Source organism: Euprymna scolopes, chromosome 17, assembly GCF_053919585.1.
Source record: "Euprymna scolopes isolate OS-2025 chromosome 17, ASM5391958v1, whole genome shotgun sequence".
NCBI classification, from domain to species: Eukaryota; Metazoa; Mollusca; class Cephalopoda; order Sepiida; family Sepiolidae; genus Euprymna; species Euprymna scolopes.
Window position 1 is genome coordinate 29991525 of NC_136498.1, and position 21203 is coordinate 30012727.

General features: G+C 32.5%; 1 protein-coding gene across 3 annotated transcripts in view; it reads right to left on the minus strand.

Moving 5' to 3' along the window:
- Positions 1-21203, minus strand: part of LOC145296725 (mediator of RNA polymerase II transcription subunit 23-like) — a 171730-nt gene that overhangs the window by 63088 nt on the left and 87439 nt on the right. For all 3 annotated transcript variants that reach the window (XM_080142729.1, XM_080142727.1, XM_080142730.1), the window contains exons 12-18: positions 15346-15548; positions 13791-13864; positions 9024-9192; positions 8237-8379; positions 5296-5470; positions 3901-4070; positions 700-897 (exon numbers count right to left, since the gene is read on the minus strand). In XM_080142729.1, the coding sequence (XP_079998855.1) occupies positions 700-897; positions 3901-4070; positions 5296-5470; positions 8237-8379; positions 9024-9192; positions 13791-13864; positions 15346-15548 (1132 nt within the window). The remainder of the gene's footprint in view (positions 1-699; positions 898-3900; positions 4071-5295; positions 5471-8236; positions 8380-9023; positions 9193-13790; positions 13865-15345; positions 15549-21203) is intronic.

Genomic DNA, 21203 nt, shown 5'->3' on the forward strand with positions numbered 1-21203 from the left:
TTGAAAAACTGTTACCAACAAACAACATTTGAAAAACTGTTACCAACAAACAACATTTGAAAAACTGTTACCAACAAACAACATTTGAAAAACTGTTACCAACAAACATGAAGAATGCAGTGTAATCAGTAGTGATCGAATACCTTGTCGTAGGTTGCTTTTTCTTTTCAGTCAAGTTGTACAACAGAATGGTGCAGAAAAGAGCTTGATACATGACCAGGCAGACGTATTAAATTATGTTATTTTTAGGTCTTATCTCCTGTAGTAAAAATTGAACTTTCATGTTCTTAACCATTAATCTATGTGTACATGTTAATTCAGAGTCCAAATAATCCAAATTATCAATTCTCATCTTCAGGCAAAATTAAAGGTGGTTTCAGAAAGTAAAAAAAAAAATTGACCATATTTGAAAAAAAAAAGAGAAAAAAAGGGGGGGGGGTACCTTTTTTTTTTTTTTTTTTTTTTTTTACTTATGCAGGCATAGTACTTATTTTTTAACAGTAGTTTCAAGTTTTACAGTATTTTTTGTTTATTAAATTGTTAGGTGAAAGTTCAGAATAGTTACAAAAACATCCTCCTCTACCAATAATAAGAATAGGTTTCTAAATAATAATTGCTTCAGCATGATATCTGCTCTGCTTAAGTACAAAAAAAAAAAAAATAAATAAAAAAATAATAGAAATATTCTATCATATATACTTCTCCATTTTTTATATTCTGTATCAACATTCTTTTGGAGAACAGTTTTGTCCTCTTTTGGTACATGTTTCTGGTTAAAGAATTCACTGATTGTAGCTGGGAAGCAGGACAAAGTATGACTTGGCCAACCATGTTGTGTGTGTTGCATAATTGAGCTGAGTATTTCCCAACACCAGTTTCCTGAAAGACTCTCTGCACCTACGTAGTCGAAAAAAAGAAAAAAAAAAAAACTAAACACGGATGAACAAAGGCAAAAAAAAAAAAAAACTGAAATCAAGATGAACCTTCTCTTTTACTAACCCTCCTTTCATCCCATGTGTGGAGGGCAGTTCTTCTTGAACAACTCTAATCAGTTTCAACTAAGAAAGTCAAAAATAAAAGAGAGAGACATTGATTTGGTGGGTTTTACTAATTACATATGACAAATTAAAGCACAACAAATTAAGGCACGACAACTGCTTCTGCTAATTCTCTATTCGTGTGATATTTAAGCAAGTAATTTGAACAACCAGAGATTCTTATGTCAAAACCAACACAAAGCAACAGATTTTCATTTAAATAGACTGGCATGCTGTTTTTTTTTAAATTTTTTTTGCTAGAAATCTTTGTAAAGAATAAAATTCTTTTTTCAGATTGATGGGTAAAGATTTAAGGGAATTATATAACCTGATGATATATTTACTTTTTATTGTCATTCATGTTTCTTTTTTTGGTAAACGTTTACTATAAAAAAATACTTGCTATAAAAAAATACTTGCTATAAAAAAATACTTGCTATAAAAAAAATACTTGCTATAAAAAAAATACTTGCTATAAAAAAATACTTACTATAAAAAAGCAAAACAAAGAACATTTATGATTTTTAAAAAATTAAAATATCTTTCATTTTAACTTAAGACAACATTTTTTTTTCTTTTTATGTTTAACTCATTATTTTTAAATATTCCCCCAAAGCCTGAAATACCCCCCCACCCCCAAAGCAATTTGTCGTGCTTAAATATCACACAAATATAGAATCAGCAGGAGCATCTGTTGTGCCATGTCATACATTTGTTTGGTCTTAATTTGTCCTTCACAAATAGTAAAAATGCTGATTTGGTTGATAAAATCCTGAATGATCTCTCAATTATGCAATAATGTTTACACATGCATTTCAGCTGACAAAATGAAGGACAATAACGTAAGTATGTAAAATGCAATGAAAAAAAATCAATGGAAAAAAAAAGAAAAAAAAATCAACGAAAAAAAAAATCAACGAAAAAAAAAATCAACGAAAAAAAAAATCAACGAAAAAATAAATCAACGAAAAAATAAATCAACGAAAAAATAAATCAACGAAAAAATAAATCAACGAAAAAATAAATCAACGAAAAAATAAATAATGAAAAAATAAATTAACAAATAAAATAAATCAATGAAAAAATAAATCAACAAATAAAATAGATCAATGAAAAAATAAATCAACAAATAAAATAGATCAATGAAAAAAAAATCAATAAAAAAATATTAATGAAAAAAAAATCAATAAAAAAATATTAATGAAAAAAATTAAGGTAGGGGAGGGTGATAATGTTCTTTATGGGAACCACTATTCTAGTCTTAGTTTTAGACAATGTAACCCCTGACCTTCTGTAAGTGCATCTTTTCGAAAAGATGGAAACTAATATTGAGTTCTAGAACCTATACAAAATTTCCAAGTGAACCCTCTATTTAATTGATGTAGGTGGATAAATAAAGCCTAAATCATGAAAATTGATGGCTTGTCTGGCATTGGCCACCCACACAAAACCTGTGCTACAACTATTAAGGAAGACTTCATGACAGAGAATACCATGGATCAAACTAAATGGTAAAAAGAGCAGCTGCCAAAAGGCAGATCCACGTAAGGCATGGAAACCTGTCTACAACTGGAGAAGAAAAAAACGGTAAACTATTCTCATTCTGCTAGCAAGGATTGCATAGAAGTGTTAATTATGGGGGACATTCCGAAAGTAAAGCTTCCCATATTTTAATTCCACCTGAATAGATCAGAGGGGATTGCAAACTATATCGTTATGATGACTGAACTTATGTGTTCATGACCTGAAAGTTTTATCTCACTGTTGCAGATATTGACAGCGTTAGACTAAGAAAGCAACCCCGTCATGGACGTGGGTCAGAAGCAGATGGGTGTCGAATTCCTGGCAAAAGTTCATTGAGAATAGTAGTGACTGAAGAAAAATAAATTCTGGAACACAAATGGTACCACTCCAGTCTTCATAGCTTTTAAATGTATTAGCTTTTGAGTTAAAAAAATTTTTTTTTAAATAGGAGGCCTTACTTTTGGAACAAGTCTCAAATTATAAATGGTGTCGACTACAGTAACAATTGAACTTTCAACGGATCAAGGTGTTGATTGACCATCAGTTTTAAATGACCGTCTTCTTGTCGTTGAAGGTTCAATCCTTACTATAGGCAATAATAACTACGAATAACATAATACTTCTACCTGATCACAGCTGAAAGACTAAGAACAATCTACCCCATAGAGTAAATAAAGGGTTAAGTTTGAAATTCCATATAACTTCCATAAACAGAGCTAAGATGGAGAAGATGATGAAATACTAAGGTCTTAGGTACGACATGAAAATAAAGTAGAATCTCAGAAAGATCTTCATGATTCCAATAATTATAGAAGCAACCGGATGCATAAAAAATTTAAAAAAAAAACTAACTGGCAAATATACCCAATGAACTAAGTGCAAGAGAGATACAAATAACTGCACTTAAAAGAGACAGTTAGAATCTTAAAAAAGATTGCTCAGTTGGAATGTTTGAGATAGTGGGTGAATGTCTGATATCCAGTAGGATACCCCATCCCCAGCAAAAAGAGAGAGAGAAAAACAAAGATTTTCAAGATGAAAACAGTTACCTAAATAATCAAAATAATACAGAAATGAGTAGGTAGGGTCAGTCTTTACCTGTGATATGCAAAACCCGTGCAAGTGTTAGTATTAGGGTTAGAGAGATACAAATAATTCGACTTAAAGGACGGTTAGAATCTTAAAGATTTCTCGGTTGGAATAGTTAAGATTACAGGTGAATGTCTAGTATTCAGGGATCCCCATTTGAGGGAGAGAGAGAAACAAAGATTTCCAAGACAAAAATAGTAATCCAAACAATACATAAAAGGGGGTGGGTAGGGTTAGAGTCAGTCTTTACCTGTGATATGCATAGCCCGTGCAAGTGTAAGAACCAACGCTCTGTTCAGTTCTTCAGAATCGACAGAGAGAAAATTGGGTCCCTTTGGTTCTTTAAAAACTTTGGAAAGTTGTGGCTGAATTTCATTACTACCTAAGCCAGTGATCAACCGCAAAGCTGTACTTTCAACACTACAAAGAGAAACATGAATAAATTTTGAACAGAAGGCATTTTCATAGAGGTAAGAGTATGTAAGCAAATTAGAGATACTTTTTGGGGGACAAGATTAATTTTGATACAAGACCACATCTTTATTATAAAAAGTGATTATTTTCAAAAACTTTGAAAATATTTTTGTATTGATAATGCGGCATAAAATAGAAGACAGTTGTGTTGGGTTCTGGTGATATCTGAGCTTCAAATTTTACATAAATTTCAATAAAAAAAAAATGGCACATCCAATTTTACCCCAATATTAAAAAAATAACAATACAAATTTTATTATGCCCATACATAAGTAAAAAAAAATGGCTGTACATCAAAATTCATGTAAATTCATTTATTTTATAAAATAAAATTTAATCGATAAACAATTTTTAGCTGGTCTTATTATAATGACTGATATTTAAGTTGGATTATTATGTCCCTTGGCTATTGAGCTTAATGTAAATAAAAATGGCTAACAAAATATTTCACTGTTAAAATGTGTATAGTTTTTTTGTTAAAAAAAAAAAAAAAATACTGGATGAATTTGTATAATTTTTAGTGTACTACCTTTTTAAAACCTAATGTGAGATTTCACAACAAAAATTTGTGTCATTTTGTTTATTTTCTTGTTATGAGCAGTTTTTAATGAGATAAAATCAAATAAGTGCCAAAACTTGTTAGTAAGAAAGCTATATTTTAAAATATTATCTCTTATTAGTGTTCAGCTGAAGACCAAATTGTACCAGCCTGTCTTTCCAAGAGCAAACTTGTTGTATCAGTGACATTCATCCTAGGTGGATTAAACTAGCGTCCTCCATGGAGGAAGTTTCATTAGAATTCATGAGCAGTCCCTAGTTGCATATTCATATCAAGAAAGATGACGTTAGATTTTTGCTATTATTACAGGCAGGGAGGTATCAATATTCTCCTATATACAGCACCTGATATTCTCAAATGGTCACCCATCTGGTACTGATCAAGCTCAATGCTGCTTAACTCCAGTGATTCAACAAGAATCTGTGTGTTGACATGGTTATACCATATATACTTATTACTGGTCAGATTTATTTTTTGAGGTGAGCAAAACATTATTTGCATACAAGAGTGTACAGGTCATGGCTGATGCAGGTCTTTGCTGATGATGTCCATGACAAAAAAAAAAATTAAAAAAAATAAAAAAATGTAAAAAACTTAAAATGCGTCAATTACCATAAATGCAGTTGATTTTGATTCGTCTGGGGCACTGAAGCAAGTGAATGAAGATGGCCCAGGAGTTGAACTCTGTAGTGTGGTTGAATGTGATGTAATCTATAGCTGAACATTTCAAGCAACGTGTGCAGAATGCCCCAAGCTTGACTTGCAAAAACATTTGGTAACAATTGACCTGAAATTTTTAAAAGATAATAAATTAGAATACATACAAATGTCTGTTTACACATGTGCAGACATGTTTCAGTGGAGTCCCAATTCAAGGATAACACTTCATCAGACCAAAAAAGAATCAATATTGAAACAGAAGTCAGAATTACATTAAAAGTTTGAGCATGGTTTACATTCTGAAAGAAAGTGGGATGTATACTTTAGGAATGTGAGAAGTAGGGGTTTTGGAAGGAGGTGTGGTAAAGAAAGGAGGGAGGAGTGAGGGAGGAGTTGGTATTGCTTTAACTTGGTGGTTGTTTATTGGCTTTTTTTTGCTTTGATCTGAAGTAATATTATACTCTTATGCTCATATTCCCAAAGTATACACCCCATTTTCTTCCAGAACATAAATCATGCCCAAGCATTTTATAACACTAATGTAATTCTGACTCCCGTTTCAACATCAATTCTTTTTTAGTCTGATGAGATGTTATCCTTGAATTGGGATTTCACTGAAACATGTATGCATATATGTAACCAATAATGTTTGTATAATAAACAGATTATACACCCACTCTGTCCTGCATTGAGCACTCTTTAATAACCACACGAGTTTCATTGGATTTACATCTAAGAAACCAATCAATACAACCGTTATATACACATATAAAGATATTTGCAACAGTCTACAGGTTGTTACAGATTTATCTTATAATTCGAGACTTGCAATCTACTTTGGATTTCCTGTGATATTTTTGGTGCTAGTATATGACGCACAGAAAAACAAAAGAAAAATTTTTCATGTACACACCTGTGACAGAACAGACAGAAAATATTCTACACCAAACATCATTTAAATTGATCAAGTAGTTTTATTTTTAGGAAAAACAACAAAAAAAAAATCATATTTTAAGAAAATTAATGAGAATTCGTAGACATTACAATGATGTACAAGGCTAATTTTAAACTATTTCTGACGAGCTGTTTTCAGGAGTTAACCAGATGAATTTGAGTTTTTCAAATAACCACCTCCTCCTCCTCCTCCTATATCAAGAATATCACGTTTGAATTATCTCCTTTGTCCTTCAAACTATTTGCAAAATGACAGACAGCAAATTATCCTTAAACCATAAAATTTGATTTTCTTCTTTTAAAATAAAACTACTTGATATATTTACATGATTTTTGGTGTACAATATTTTCTTTCAGTCATGGGTACCTACATCAAAGAAATTATTTTTTCTTTTTTTTTCATAGGAGGAGAGAGAGACTTGGGGATTTGCACTGATTGTTTTTATTAATGCATCACCATTTATCAAGGCCAAAAGTCACTTGAGGCTAAGTTTTAAGGAGATAAAATGATTGTCAATTGAGAGATGAACATTATAAGGATTGGGAATGGTTGCTGGAAGGAATCAAGTTCAGGCACTTATAGGGATGGTTCATGACAAGAATGTTGATATTGTTTGAATTTGAGGACAGCCATGTTGCAATCTGCACAGAAGCTGTCCCACAGGAATGTGTTCTTGCGAAGAAACTGTTAAAAATTCTACCTGATGCTAGTCACACAGAGAAAGAAAGGAGAGTTCTTGCTGTGAATTTCTTACAATGGGAAACCAGATGGGAGCTCAGTGGAGAGAAAAATAAAGTAAAGAAAAACTAATAACATTTCTTTCACATGAGAAATCAACCCTACCACTTTATTATGGAGTTGATTTTGAATGCTGTCAAAGTAACAAAGAGATGTTATTGCCGTTATTAAGCAACCTCCTTTTGTCTCTATAGAAGATACTTATTGAAATTCTCAAAGTTCTGGCAACATTGCAAAGAAAAAGTGTCTTTCTTATAATTAAACTGATAGTAGTTATTTTCTTTTGTTTTCTTTCCAGAGATGAGAAATCCAAAATAGTGTTGTAATTAAACTGTTTAATTACAATGTCGTTTATGCAAGAAAAATATATAAAAGAGTTGTGATTGCTTTCAAAAAATGTTCCAAATTGTTTTTTTTTGTTTAAATGAAAGTTGCAAATAAGTTTTTCTTAAGGAATACGTGGTAACATCTGTAAAAACTTGACTTTTTTGCGTTTTTCTTTCTTTCTTAGAGAAAGCGATAACTGCTTTTGAAGAATTAATGCATTCACATAGCATGATTCTTGGCCTTCGGGACAAGATCAAAGTGTAGTATCTGTTCTTTAGATGCTGCACTTCTATTTCTTGTTCTCTTTCGGTGGAGGAGAAATCATTCACGACTGAGACAATTTTTATTTTTGTACCTTTTCTCCACGTTAAAAAACGACCCTGGTGTCTAACTCTGTCCCGTGGGGAGGCATAGTAAATAGGTACAATATATTTTTGACTTTGACCCCCCAAAATTTTTCTTCCGATTTAAATGAACTTTATAAATAAGTTTTTCTTAACAAAGAATATGCGGTAACATCTTTAAAAAAACAAGAAACAAAATTATTTCTTTTAATTTAAATGAACTTTAAAAATTCATTGATATTTGTCGTCTGCTAACAGCTGATTGGTAGTCTTTTCAGACGCTATCATCACCGCGCTGGAAGATGCTGATGTGATATTGCTAAAACTTGGATCAAAATCTGAATAAATATCCTCTAGACAATACACTTTGAATTGGTTCCTGTGTGATGACAAGTTTATAGTGAAGCAAGGGTTGTACAATCATAATCCAGCTTTTCTCAAGTCCAGTGACAAGTAGAAGTACAAGACAACATGGATAAATTACATGAAATGGGAAAAAAAAAAAAAATAGTGCAGCGAATAAACTTACTTATGAAAGCTTTTATTCCAAGAGATTCAATCTCCATATACACGAGCAAACGACTGTACGTTTCAACAAGAGCAGGCGCCAATGCAATGTTGGTCTTTTTCTTGGCCATTTGAATAACTTTGGTGACAATGCTGTGGATGAGACTGAAAACAAAACAGAATTTGTATCATTTCTTCATCTTCAAAAACTCTTGACATAAAAAATATTGTTGAGGGGGGGAGGGGGGTAGTCATACATTATGAATTTTGGAACATGCTATGCAAAAGGGATCATAATGCAGGATATATATATTAGTTTAATTTAGTTTTACGTAAAGGGAGTAAAAAAAAAGGGGTGGAAGCTCATGAAAATTCAGATATCTCTGAATTTTTTTTAACAATAACTATTAGACTTCAATTAATGAATCTTCAACTTTGTTTCTTTGGCATATTTTAAAGATTTCTTAAGTGGCATATGGACCGAATATCTCATTTGAAAATTCCAATGTTTCAGATTTACATTGAATTTCATCCATAGTAACATTTAAGATTCGCTAAATTTCAATTTCTTTTCATAAGACTCCTTAAGCCTTAAATTATAAATGTTTTCTAGAATCAAAATCATGTAATAAATCTTGATCAAAATTGAAATAAGGATTCTAGACCTAAAGTTTAGTATTAAGTCTTCATAAGAGGGCATAAAAGTGGTGCAGAACTCCATTTTGGGGAAATTAATTTTACTTGTCCTGGGACTGGTATTCTCGTTGATATACAAAAAACATAAGTAAACATAAGTTTTTATAACAAACCTCATTTTAGCGTGGACAGTCAAAGAATCCAGCAAGTTCATTGCCAATGGTTGAGTTGGGGCGCCTGCAACAATATTTCCAGGCAATAATGTTGTGTTTTTGTTGTTTCCATGTATATTTTCCACTAAAACAGCCATGGGAAGTCCAAAATACTCAGAATTTGTGCTGTCTAATAACAAAAAAAAAAAATAAATAAATAAATATATATATATATATATATATATATATTTACTTAAATAATGTAGACAATTTCTGTCTAATTTTCTTATCAATTTTCTTGCTTCAGTCAATAACTGGCTGGTGTAGTTGCCATATTCACTTATGACCCAAATAATTTAGATCTGTGCAGATCCATTGTTATGGATAATTAACAGAACTGAATTAAGGATATCTATAGAAGTCCCCTCCTCCCGCCTTCTCAGTAAATCACACGTTGCTAAACATATTAATAGGTTCTATGTCATTTTTAAAGGCATTTAAAAATGTTATCACAGTTATTAAAATTTATTTTGTCCATATTTGTTTTCTTAACTTTAATTTCTAATACATCTAGTATATGGAGTTTATGCTCGTTAGTGGCGTTATAGTCAGCTAACATACTTCCTAACTTTCGGCATAGCACTACCCGAAGTGGTGACAAGGCAAATCAGTTCCTTCACTTTTATTGTTTTTCAACATTTCTATTGTGAAGTAATTAATTGAAATAAAATATTAAAAAAAAAGACATTATTGAAAAGTATAATATTAATTAACAAACTTATACAGACAAAAATAATTTATTTGAACTTTTACAAACAGAATTATAAAAATAAGTTTTTATTTTATTTAAAATTTAAGAAATATAGGTTTATGAAATCATAAATACAGTAGAACTCCGGGATACGGTGGCCCTAGAATACATTTTTTTCAGGTTACGATATAAAATACAATGTTTTTCTGACCCCTGGTTACGGTATTTGCCCCGCCCTATGGTGTTATTTATAATGTTATTTGATTATATACATGTGTATTATCTACTGTACTGTATTTTGTTACTCACTTTTAATACCGTATCCCAGGGTTCTACTGTAAAAATATTTAATTTTAAAAATAAATTTTTTTATTTGAATTTATATAATACATATATGTTTATGAACAGTAAGACAGAAAAACTTTTTAATGATTATTAATTAAATAAAAAAAAAAAAAAGTACATGCACAGGGGAGATATAAGCACGAGAGAAAAAAGTGAAGAAACTTATCTTATGCCTTATCATCACTTTCAGTACCACTACGCCGGAAGTTAGGAAGTACGTTAGATGACTATAACAGTTACTGGGTGTCTACTAAAAGTTTTCAAAATTGGAGCCAAGGACAAGAATGTTGGTTACTAAAGTGTTTAGCAATGGTGCTATTGTCAGAAAGATGTCTGGTTAACCTCATCGACAAGGTCATTGTAGTCAAACCTATGCATGTTTTTCCTTCACTGTCAAAGACAGTCTCCTAATGGGCATTTAAACTCATATACTAGGCTCGTCCTATACAAAACTTATTGAGGGGGAAGAGTTATTAGTAATAATAACTTAGAAAGGATCAAAATCAAAATTTGTACACAGGAAATGCCTATATTATTTAATGAAACATGCCTGAAAGAAATAATGCTGCCTAAATATACATATCTTTTTCGGGTCGAGCACTCTTGGTAATTGATATCAACTGTTACTGTTTTAGCATAATGCAAAGCTCTTAGTAAATAAACAAATGGGAAACTGTGGGAATGGTGGTTAATTGTTAGACATCATTGCTGATGGCGCCTGTCCCAGTAACCTGATGGATAGAGCTATTTATTAACTATCAACTTGATAGCTATTGATTCGATCTCAGGCTTGAGGTGTGGTCTAGCAATACTGAACAGTTGTGATACAGCAAAACAGTGTCTGTGGATGACTACATCCTATATATATATATATATATATATATATATATATATATATATATATATATATATGTATATATATATATATTTATCAGGGGTGGAGATGGGACTAGTGCCACTTGTGCCCGGCACGACCAATAACTCGGTCAATGTTATTCAAAATGGATTAAAAATCATCCATTAATTTCAAGCAATTACGTATCTATTCAAGTTTCGATAAGTAGCCAAAAGTTCATAAATATATCTGGAAATAATACAACGATGCTGTTTTAAACGGATGGTCTTTGTCCAGCCACCGTCAGATCCATTGAACATCCCATAAAAGCGGCTACAATGTTGTGTATAGAGCTGTCAACTTAATTGATAACCTGGTTAGTTGTCATTGTCATCAATTTCTTTATTCTCATAAACATATTTTTCTCGTCATAGTAATGAACATCTCTTTTCTTCTATACTTTTGAAAGGAGAAAAATGATCTTATCTACTGTATTAACAAGACTACAAATTATATAGTATCTTGATTGTTTACAAAATACCATGCAAGGTACATTAGTCAATCTGTGGTATACAATGGAGAATCACGCAATAGCAACTATGATGACATACTTTGGGTTCATGGACCACGAGTTGGGAATTGAAGTTGACAGAGGGCGGGGGGGAATGAGTAGCAACAATAGGCTAAAGTCGCCACTGATATATATATATATAATATATATGTGTGTGTGTGTGTGTGTGTGTGTGTTTAATAAGGGTGATAACACTGTAGGATATCAGGACAGTGAAGCAACATGTGAACAAAAACAGACCAAAAAGACAGCATTTAAATTAAGAATCTTCACATTTGCAAGTGATCATTCACAATTCAAAAAAAAAAAAAAAAAAACAACTGTGGCACGAACCCTAAACCAGGTTTAACCAGCTTCTTCCAAAGGAGGAAGTTTCATGGAAATACAAATTCACATGTATCTTCCATATAAAAATCCGTAAATACTAAACATAACCAGGATAGTATAAAATCCTTGATTATTTCAAGAGTAAGGTCCTCTTTTTCAAAAGGAAAAATAGACCATAAAAACAAGCTCCCTCTGGTTATAAAGTTTTTTGTCTGGGAGGATGATATGGTGAAGGAACATATGCTACCCCCCCCCCTCCCATAAGAAAAGAAAATAGGAGTCATGACAGAGAATGATATGATGATGAATGCTGCCTCCTCCTGATAAAAAGGAGTTGATGCTGATGAGTATGGTATCATGGTAACAGAACAGATACCACACTATCTCACCTCCAAGAAGTAGGTAATCCCTTGGAAGATGGTTTTATGAGAACAGAACAGATATTATATTAACCCCTCCCAAAGGAGGATGTAATGCCTTGGAAGATTATCCCCACTCCCTTAAAATGGAATATGCTCTGATGAACTCATTGCATTTGTACACCCTTGACATATAGACGCCTCTATTCAGTTTCAAAAGACAATTGATACATCCTGTAAGGGTGATTGCATGTATAATTGTGAGGTAAAGGTTGCACAATTTCCAACCCCACCTCTCCTGAATCGACACTGCTCAAGTCCAGTGGCAAGAAATCCAGGATGACTGGAAACAATGCTGAGATAAGCAAAGAGTACATACAGCATCTGGAATGTCCAATTGGACAAATATACCCTCGACAAACCCTGAATCGAGGCCCTCCCCCGTCTCTCTCTCTCTCTCCATGACTAGAAGACGAAAAGGAGGAATAAGGTAGAGTTGAAGCTGGGTGTTGGACAGGGTAGTTGGTTTTGGCAAGGACTATCAGGCAGTTTGATCAGCATGCCTCTCTGGGCTGGGTGGGTCTTGTGACGGCTATTAGCTGAAGGACTATGTCAAGAGGATGTGTGTTTCAGGTGTCTCATTCTGCAAATCTTCCATTGAACATTGATGGAGCAAGCATGATGTGCAATCTCCAAGAAATAAATGTTTTTTTTGTTTATAGGCAGAGTTTGTGGTTTTTGTCTTGTTTTGGATGGTGAATTCTTTGTTGCAGCACTGACAATAACTTTGGACGGTCAAGTTGAGAGTGCAGTGAACGCACACGAGACAATGCTGTATCCCTTAGATTTTTTAACGACTCTTCTAATCTTGTCATTCTCACATTTTGGCCCATGTAATCTTCGACTTTTTTCATGTGCATCTTGTGGAATCAAGAGTTTATGAATTTCTAATAGAACGCTTTATTTAACCGTTCCATCAACCATGACCAGGTAAAATCTTAAGTAGTTTTTAATTATATTTTTAGTATCATTTGTAGTAAGGATTAAACCAAGTGTTAAAAATATGTCACTCTGAAATAATACTGAGCACTTATATCCACTGCACCATGGGTCCTTGTACCGTTTGACACGACATACCTAAAGAAGGTCAGAGGTTACATTAGCTGAAACGCTGAGAATAACATCCAAAACAAGAACAGTATTTTGAATATTTCAAATAGAAAGATTTAAAAAAAGATACAATGTAAACATTCTTGCACATGCATTTGATGTACACATCTTATTATAAATTTTCCTAATGTCTGTCTGTGTGTGTGTGTGTGTGTGTGTGTGTGTGTGTGTGTGTGAGAGATACGGTTTATCTCAGCTTACAGGCAATCCACCCAGGCAAGTAAGGTACTGAAATGAAGCTTATGACCCAGCGGATGTTTTAGTGATATTTATATCAATATTTGGTGTATGGAAAGGCAAAAAATAACGATTTACTAAACAACGTTTTATTTACTGGATATTTTTCCAGTACAAGGACTCAAGTTTGCCCAGTTGGGAAAACTTGGGTTCTTGTTTTAAAAAAAAAAAAAGAAATAGAAAATCTACTTACAAGCATTGCACAGTAGTGCAATTTTATAATCTCCAAGCAATAAATTCTTGTTATTGAGGGTTTGCTTTAAAAACCTGAAAAATAATGTGTTAAAAGTCAAAATATTTAAGTAGTTCAACGGCACATCAACTCATTTTGTGCTAAAGCAAAATTTTGGTAGATTTCATTTTATATATAAAAATTTTTTTTTTTTTTTTGAAATATTCTTTCACCTAGTTTCTAAATTTTTCATATAAATCATTCATGCTTAGATGGGCAAGTTCATTCTATGGCTTCTGATTGGTTGCTAGTCAATGAGTGAATAATCTATTATATAAATACAAGCTGTAACATCCGGCATTACCAGGTCGAAACAATACTAGGCAAATAGTATGGTCACATACTATTCAGGATACACAAAATGTCCTAACTCTTAATGCTATTAGGACTTTCCTGAAAGTAGACCACATGTAAACATAAAACACATCCATCTTCTTTTATGAAAATCAGTCAAGCGGAAATAACTCTCATAGTTTAAATAAAAGCTGACTTCTGGTTAAGAGGAACTGATGTCGGCTTTAGCAAATTAAATATAGATTAAATAAATCAAATATTCCTAAACAGAACTATTAAAACAATTCTACTACCATAAACTATTAATAACAGAGATAATTATTAAAATAGATTTTTTTAATGTAATATGTAAATTAGTTAACTTCTGTAATGTAGATTTCCTTTGAATAAATAGTATACATAGAAATGGTGATGGAATAAAAGTGTATAAAAGTTTGTTTTCAGTCTAAAAATTAATTTGTGAAACAGTGTACCTTTTGTAATATTAATCAAATTGTGAACAAATAGACAGGAATAGGATTATTATATAAATACTGCTTTGTTTTAAGCAAGAATTTTCCTATCAACTGTTTAATTTTCTATAATATCTAAATCCTAATTTTAGCGTCTTACTTCCCTTTCAGTTATGCATAAAGTGCAACGCATTTCATGCTTAAAAATAGACACTATACAAGGTGCATACAGATTTTCAATATCCATTTTCAAGGCCTTTTCAAAGCCAGACAAAATTTAAGTTTTAAATACAAAATTTGATATATTAAGAATGATACAATAAACCAAGAAAATGATATTTTAACACTATTATTCCAATTTTGAATTGCACTTCGGCTGCATCCATAAAATATATTGATAACACCAAGTAGTTTCGTGATCAAGTGGTGTAACTCTTGTATCAACAGTACTGGAAATAATATGATGCAATTTCAGAAGAGTGTATTTATTTTGATTTTATTTTTAATATTTAAATATTTTAACAGTGTTTTACTTAATATTTTCAAATATTTTCATAATATTTATTTTGCTATTTTTTTTTTTTTTTTTAAATATTCTGACACAAATTTTTACTGAATAAAAAATGCCCTTTTCAAGACATTTTCCATATTTTCAAGGCCTTTTCAAAGTAGTAAAAGAAATAAGCCTGTGCGAACCCTGCTCTCGGACTAATAACAGTAAAAGACAATCAAACAAGAAAATATGGGCATATGAAAAAAGGCAAACTTACTCGAGATGATCCTTTAAGGCATGAGGTATTGGTCTTTGTAGCCTGGCCTTATCAGTTTGGGCCTTTTTATTTAAATGTATCCAGATTGAAGTACTAGCTAAAGCATGTGTTGACTGAGGTTTGGTGATGTCTGGCACTGGCAAAACTTCCGTGTCTGAGTATAATAAATCATACAGCTTCAAGACGGGGAGAAAGTCAGCAAGCTATAAATAAAAAAACAATAAAGTTGATAAAGGCAAAAAATAAAATGATTGTGAGATATATATATATATATATATATGTGTGTGTGTGAATTTAGTTTACAAACAAATGGCTACACATAAGCATACATGTTTCAGCGAAAACCCAGTAAGGGAATCGCTTCGTCAGGCCAAGGACAACTCTGGCTGTTTCAACTCAAACATTGCGTATTGCCATTGTATTTATACATCATAAATTCACTTATTTTGGCTCTGTCTAAACATTGAGCACTCTTTTGGTTGACACACTTATATATTTTGTTTTAAACAAACAAATAATTACTATTACTACCAATACAATATATATATATATATATATATATATATATATATATACACACACACACTAGCAAGGAAACCCGACGTTGCCTAGAAATAAATGAGGATCAACAAATGTTTCACCCTCCCATATCTTATCGTCATCAAAATCAGTAAAAAATCGGCCATTTTTCAATCCTTAGTCCACAATACGCTGGAGTACATTGCACTGTAGAGAACCTACTGTTGATTTCATAAAATTATTTTTATATAATGGCTTAAATTAAAGTTTAAAATGCAAAAGTCAAGTCTCATCATTTAATTGTGCTCTAAACACAAACATTCATTTTGAACATGCCCCTGTCATATCAAAGAACCTACTGTTAATTTTATATTATCATACAAAAACTTCTCAAATGCACTCGTGATATTAGACTGTATAAGGTGTTATCTTTGGTCAAAATTGCCTGTTCCTTCTTTCTTTTGATTATCAATATAAAACCTATTTAAGAACACTGCCAGGCACATAAAGTACCTTCATGTGAAATTTCATTAAAAAAATCAGCCAAGCCGTTTTTGAGTCTATAGGGAACAAACACACAAAGTTCCTTTTATATAATATATATATAATAGTAGAGATAAAAGTGACCTTGTGTGTGCGCGTGCGTGCGGAATAATCTCTACCAAACTACTCTGTCAATTTTTGGCCAACAGACTTGAAACTTGATATATAGGGGATTTGGACTTGTGGAACAAATTCAATTTGGTTTTTATCTAGTAAAAATAGCTGCTATGAAGTCAAAATTGAAAAATTGGAACTTAGCATGCATAACTAAACATGTATCTTCCACACATGCGCAAATATATTTTTTATGCGTTTTACTAAAAATCTGGATGATAATGAATAACACTGTACAGCTACATGTTTTGGTTTCAATACCAGTCTATGGCACTCAAGTCCTAATTTTTTATCTTTTGAAATCACTATATATTAGGTACAGAGAATTGGCTCTTGATAATAAATAAGAAATTTGCATGAATTAAAACATCAAATTTAAGCATATTTTATGAGCAGGCAATGCGTAGTAGCATGCTAGTAATCTAATATAATACAAATAACAAACTCATTAGATCACGATAGAAAAATTGTTAATTTAAATGAATAAATAAAAAAGGATTCGTTTTCACATAATGTTCATTCTGTTGCAAAGTAGTTTGTGAGTGGTAAGGTGCACGTATAAAGAAATGGATTAAAATCGATTGGTGCTTGTTCAAAATTACTCCTATAGTAAGAAACAAATATAAATAAAAACTTGTATTCCAAAAATCACATAAATTGATTAAGTAATTTTATTTTTAAAATCAAATTTTATAGCTAAACGACGAATGATCGTCTTGCAACATCATCTTGAAAACATTCTTAAAAAAAAAAATTCAAATTTGCAAGATTTTTGTTGTGAATGTCTACAAATCTCTATTAATCATTTAAAAACCATTTTATTTATAAATATAAAACTACTTAATCAATTTGCATGATTTTTGGAATATGATATTTTCTTTGCATCACGGGTACATTACATAAATCATATTGATTTTTCTTAATTTTTGTTTCTTAATATAAGGAGAATTCTGGATAAGCACCAAGTGATTCTATGTGGATTAATAAATTGATTTATTTAACAATTTACAAGTGTGAGAATTATCATGAAATTTAACACAAGCCGATGTCAATAAGCATATCCGTATGAATCTTCTGATTTGTCATCACTTGCTCTAAACCAAAGGCAGATCACCATGTTTCCAAAGGTTCTTTGGCAAGAAGATAACTAAGGTACAAGAGTTTTTTCCTTTATATTTTTTTTTTTTTTAAATTTTTTTTTTAATTACATTTTCACCCCAAACAAGGCAAATTGCCACTTTGGTGTAGGGGGCTACTATCAGGGGCAACAACTACTGGGGTATTATGTAGGGATTTGGGCAGCAAGGTGTCGGTTCACGTTACACTTGAACTTCTGCACGTCAGTACTGTTGGGGAAGCAGGGACCTGGAATGGAATTCCAGAGTCTTGCGGTTCTGGGGAAGAAACTATTGGAGTAAAAAGATCTTTTACATCTAGGGATCTCTACAGTGTGGGGGTGGGATCTAGTAGCCTGTCGGGTTTGTCGAGGGTGCTCGCGTCGTGGGGGCACAAGTGATTGCAGTTCGTCAGAGCATTCACCACTAAAATACTTGTAGAAAAGGCAGAGGGATGCAACATTTCGTCGATGGGACAGAGGCTGAAGCTTAGATGCCAGTTCAGGGCCTATCAGGTTTGCGACTCTCTTTTGAACCTTGTCAAGGAGTGAGAGACTAGTAGCAGATGCACCAGCCCAGATGTGGCAGCAATACTCCATACATGGGCGAATGGTGGCCTTATAGAGGTACAGGATACTTTCGGGTGTTAGTAGTTTTCTAGTACGGTAGAGAGAGCCTACCTTTCTTGCAGCGGCCCTGGCAATGCCTTCAATGTAATTGTTCCAACTCATGTTTCCTGTGAACGTTAGGCCAAGGAGTTTGAAAGATGGACTCTCAGATAAAGAGTCGTTGGCCATTGCTATGGGTGGTAGAGAGGGTTTCTTGTAATTATTGAATGAAACTAGTTTAGTCTTGGCAGCATTGAACGCGACCAACCACTTTTGTCCCCATTCCACTACAGATTGGAGGTCTTCCTCTAGTGTTTCTGCCATTTCTTTAGAAATGTGTTCATTCGTCTTCTTGTCGTGTCTGCCATAGAGTGTAGTGTCATCAGCATATATACCCATCTAAGAGGCAATGTTGTCGGGGAGGTCATTTATGAATATCAGGAACAATAGAGGTCCAAGGATAGAACCCTGGGGCACTCCCGCATTTATATCATATTGTTTAGATGTGCGACCGTCGAGGACTACCTGGATTTTTCTCTTATCTAAGAAGGATTTAATTATGTTAAGTATTCTACCAGTGATACCGTATGATCTGATTTTACTGAGGAGACCCTCATGCCATACCCTGTCAAAAGCCTTAGATATATCTAGAGCTACCGCTCTGCCTTCCCCCGCTTTGTCCAGTGAATGGTATATACGTTCAGAGATCACAGTGAGGATGTCTGCTGTGGAACGGGCTTGTCTAAATCCATATTGTTTGTCAGTCAGTAGTTTAGCATCTGTAAGATGATGGACTAGAGCATGGTTAATTATGGTCTCAAATATTTTGGCAAAAAGTGGGAGGAGGCTAATGGGGCGATAATTTGATGGGTCTGTCCTTTCGCCAGAATTCTTGAATACTGGTACAACAGAAGCAGTTTTCCAACAGCCCGGAAAGCAAGCTTCATTAAGACATTTGTTGTAGAGTTTGGAGAGAACTGGAGCTACTTCGGCTGAGCACTTTTTTAATAGCACAGCTGGGATAAGATCGGGTCCACATGCTTTTGAAGTGTCAAGGTTTTTTATGATAGCATGCACCTGAGCAGGGGTGGTTTTCAGATCGTCTAGTGTGGCGTCTGTCCGCATAGGAAAGTCAGGTAGGGGGTGGTTGGAAGAGTCCAGTGTGGAGTTTGAGGCAAACCGACTGGCAAGCATGTTAGCCTTGTCGGTTGCTGAGGAGACAACCTCGTGATTGTTGGTTAGTGGGGGAATTGTTGATTGCCCATTATTTACTACACTGTTGTAGATTTTCCAGAAGTCTCGAGTTCCTAGCATATGTAAAACTATTAAATTTCCATAGGGGGCGTTTATTAGTATAGACAACAAATCGAAAAGCTGTCAATAAACAAATATATATAACAAATAAATGTTACCAAAGGCAAGATAAATCCAATAAGTCACAGTGACATTTATTGGTTGTATTTCAATCAGTATTTTGTTTCATTTTCGAATTTTGAGCACTTATTGAGACTCCAAAGCTGACTGTCTCATGTCTGCCATCTTGTCATTCTAACTTAGCAACCTAGCAGTACTTGTGTTTTGAACTTAAATACTTTTAAATAAGTTAAACACCAAAAACTTATCCAGATAGCTAGAAGAGCAACTTATCTTGCCTTTGGTAACATTCATTTGTTGTATAGTTGTTTCTTAAATATTTTGGTTTCTTGCCTATACTAATAAATGCTCCTCCCTAATTTTATCTGAGAGATTTATTAATACAAAGAAGAGGAACGGTTTCTTGCAAGTTGCATTCAACAATAGAGCCGAAATGAATATAAAATATCCGTTAAATTTTATCTGATAAAGAGCTAGTTAGATTTACAAATTTATTTTAAATTGAAAGAATACCCTTCCCAGGATAGGTAAAATGAATTCACTGAACAGATGCCACCTCATAAGAGTAAGATCAGGATATAGTCTACTAAACCTAATGTTTAGAATCCTTATTCTAAATTTTTATCAAAATCCATTATCTGATTTTGAGTCTAGAAAATGTCTAAAACTTAAAACTGAAATTCATGAAATTTTGTTCAATGAGTGTCTAATGACTAAGAATAAAATTTAATGCAAATCTGAAATATTTAATTTTTTTTAAATATGACGATGTGTTCATATTATGCTCCTTAAAACCCTTTAAAATACTAAGAAACTGAAATTTATGGAATATTTATTACTGTGTAATATATATAGTTAAAATTTAAAAAAGAAATCTAGGATATCTAAATTTTGACACATTTTGCATAAAATCAAACTAAATATAGCCCATATTACCTAGCCTTTTGCCTAGCAGTTATAAAATTCATAATGATTGGTTAATTAATGTAAGTGTATTGTGTACATACAAATATAAAAAATGTATACATATCAAACTTTATATTAACATCATTTTTAAAAAAATTATTTTAATTTACTCTTATTTGATTTTTAATTGAAAAAATATTTGACTAATAGTTAATAAAAAAGTGAATTTATTCATGTTGTATAAGCAAGAAACATGCACACAAGATTTTGTCTCAAGGTTTCATTAATGCATAGACAAAATTTAATAGTTAAAAACAATATGTGAAAATAAAAAAAATTAAGGGTTCGTATTACTGTACACATAGATTTGAAAAAGTTGTCAAAAAACAAATATATAACAAATAAATGTTATCAAAGGCAAGATAAGTTACTTTTCTACCAAACTGGATATATTTTTCGTGTTTTTATTCAATGTAACATGTTTATTCAGCTCGAGAAACATACAGTGTTTACCGATGTATTGGAAAATTCAAGATGGCGCCTCACTCCCTCTTTAACACCGTAAGTTTGGGAAAAGGTGTTATAAATAATAAAAAAAAAAAACTAGACAAAATACTATTAAAAACCTGCCGAATATATCTCAACCTATGTCACGGTAACATATATTGAGCGAGTTTTT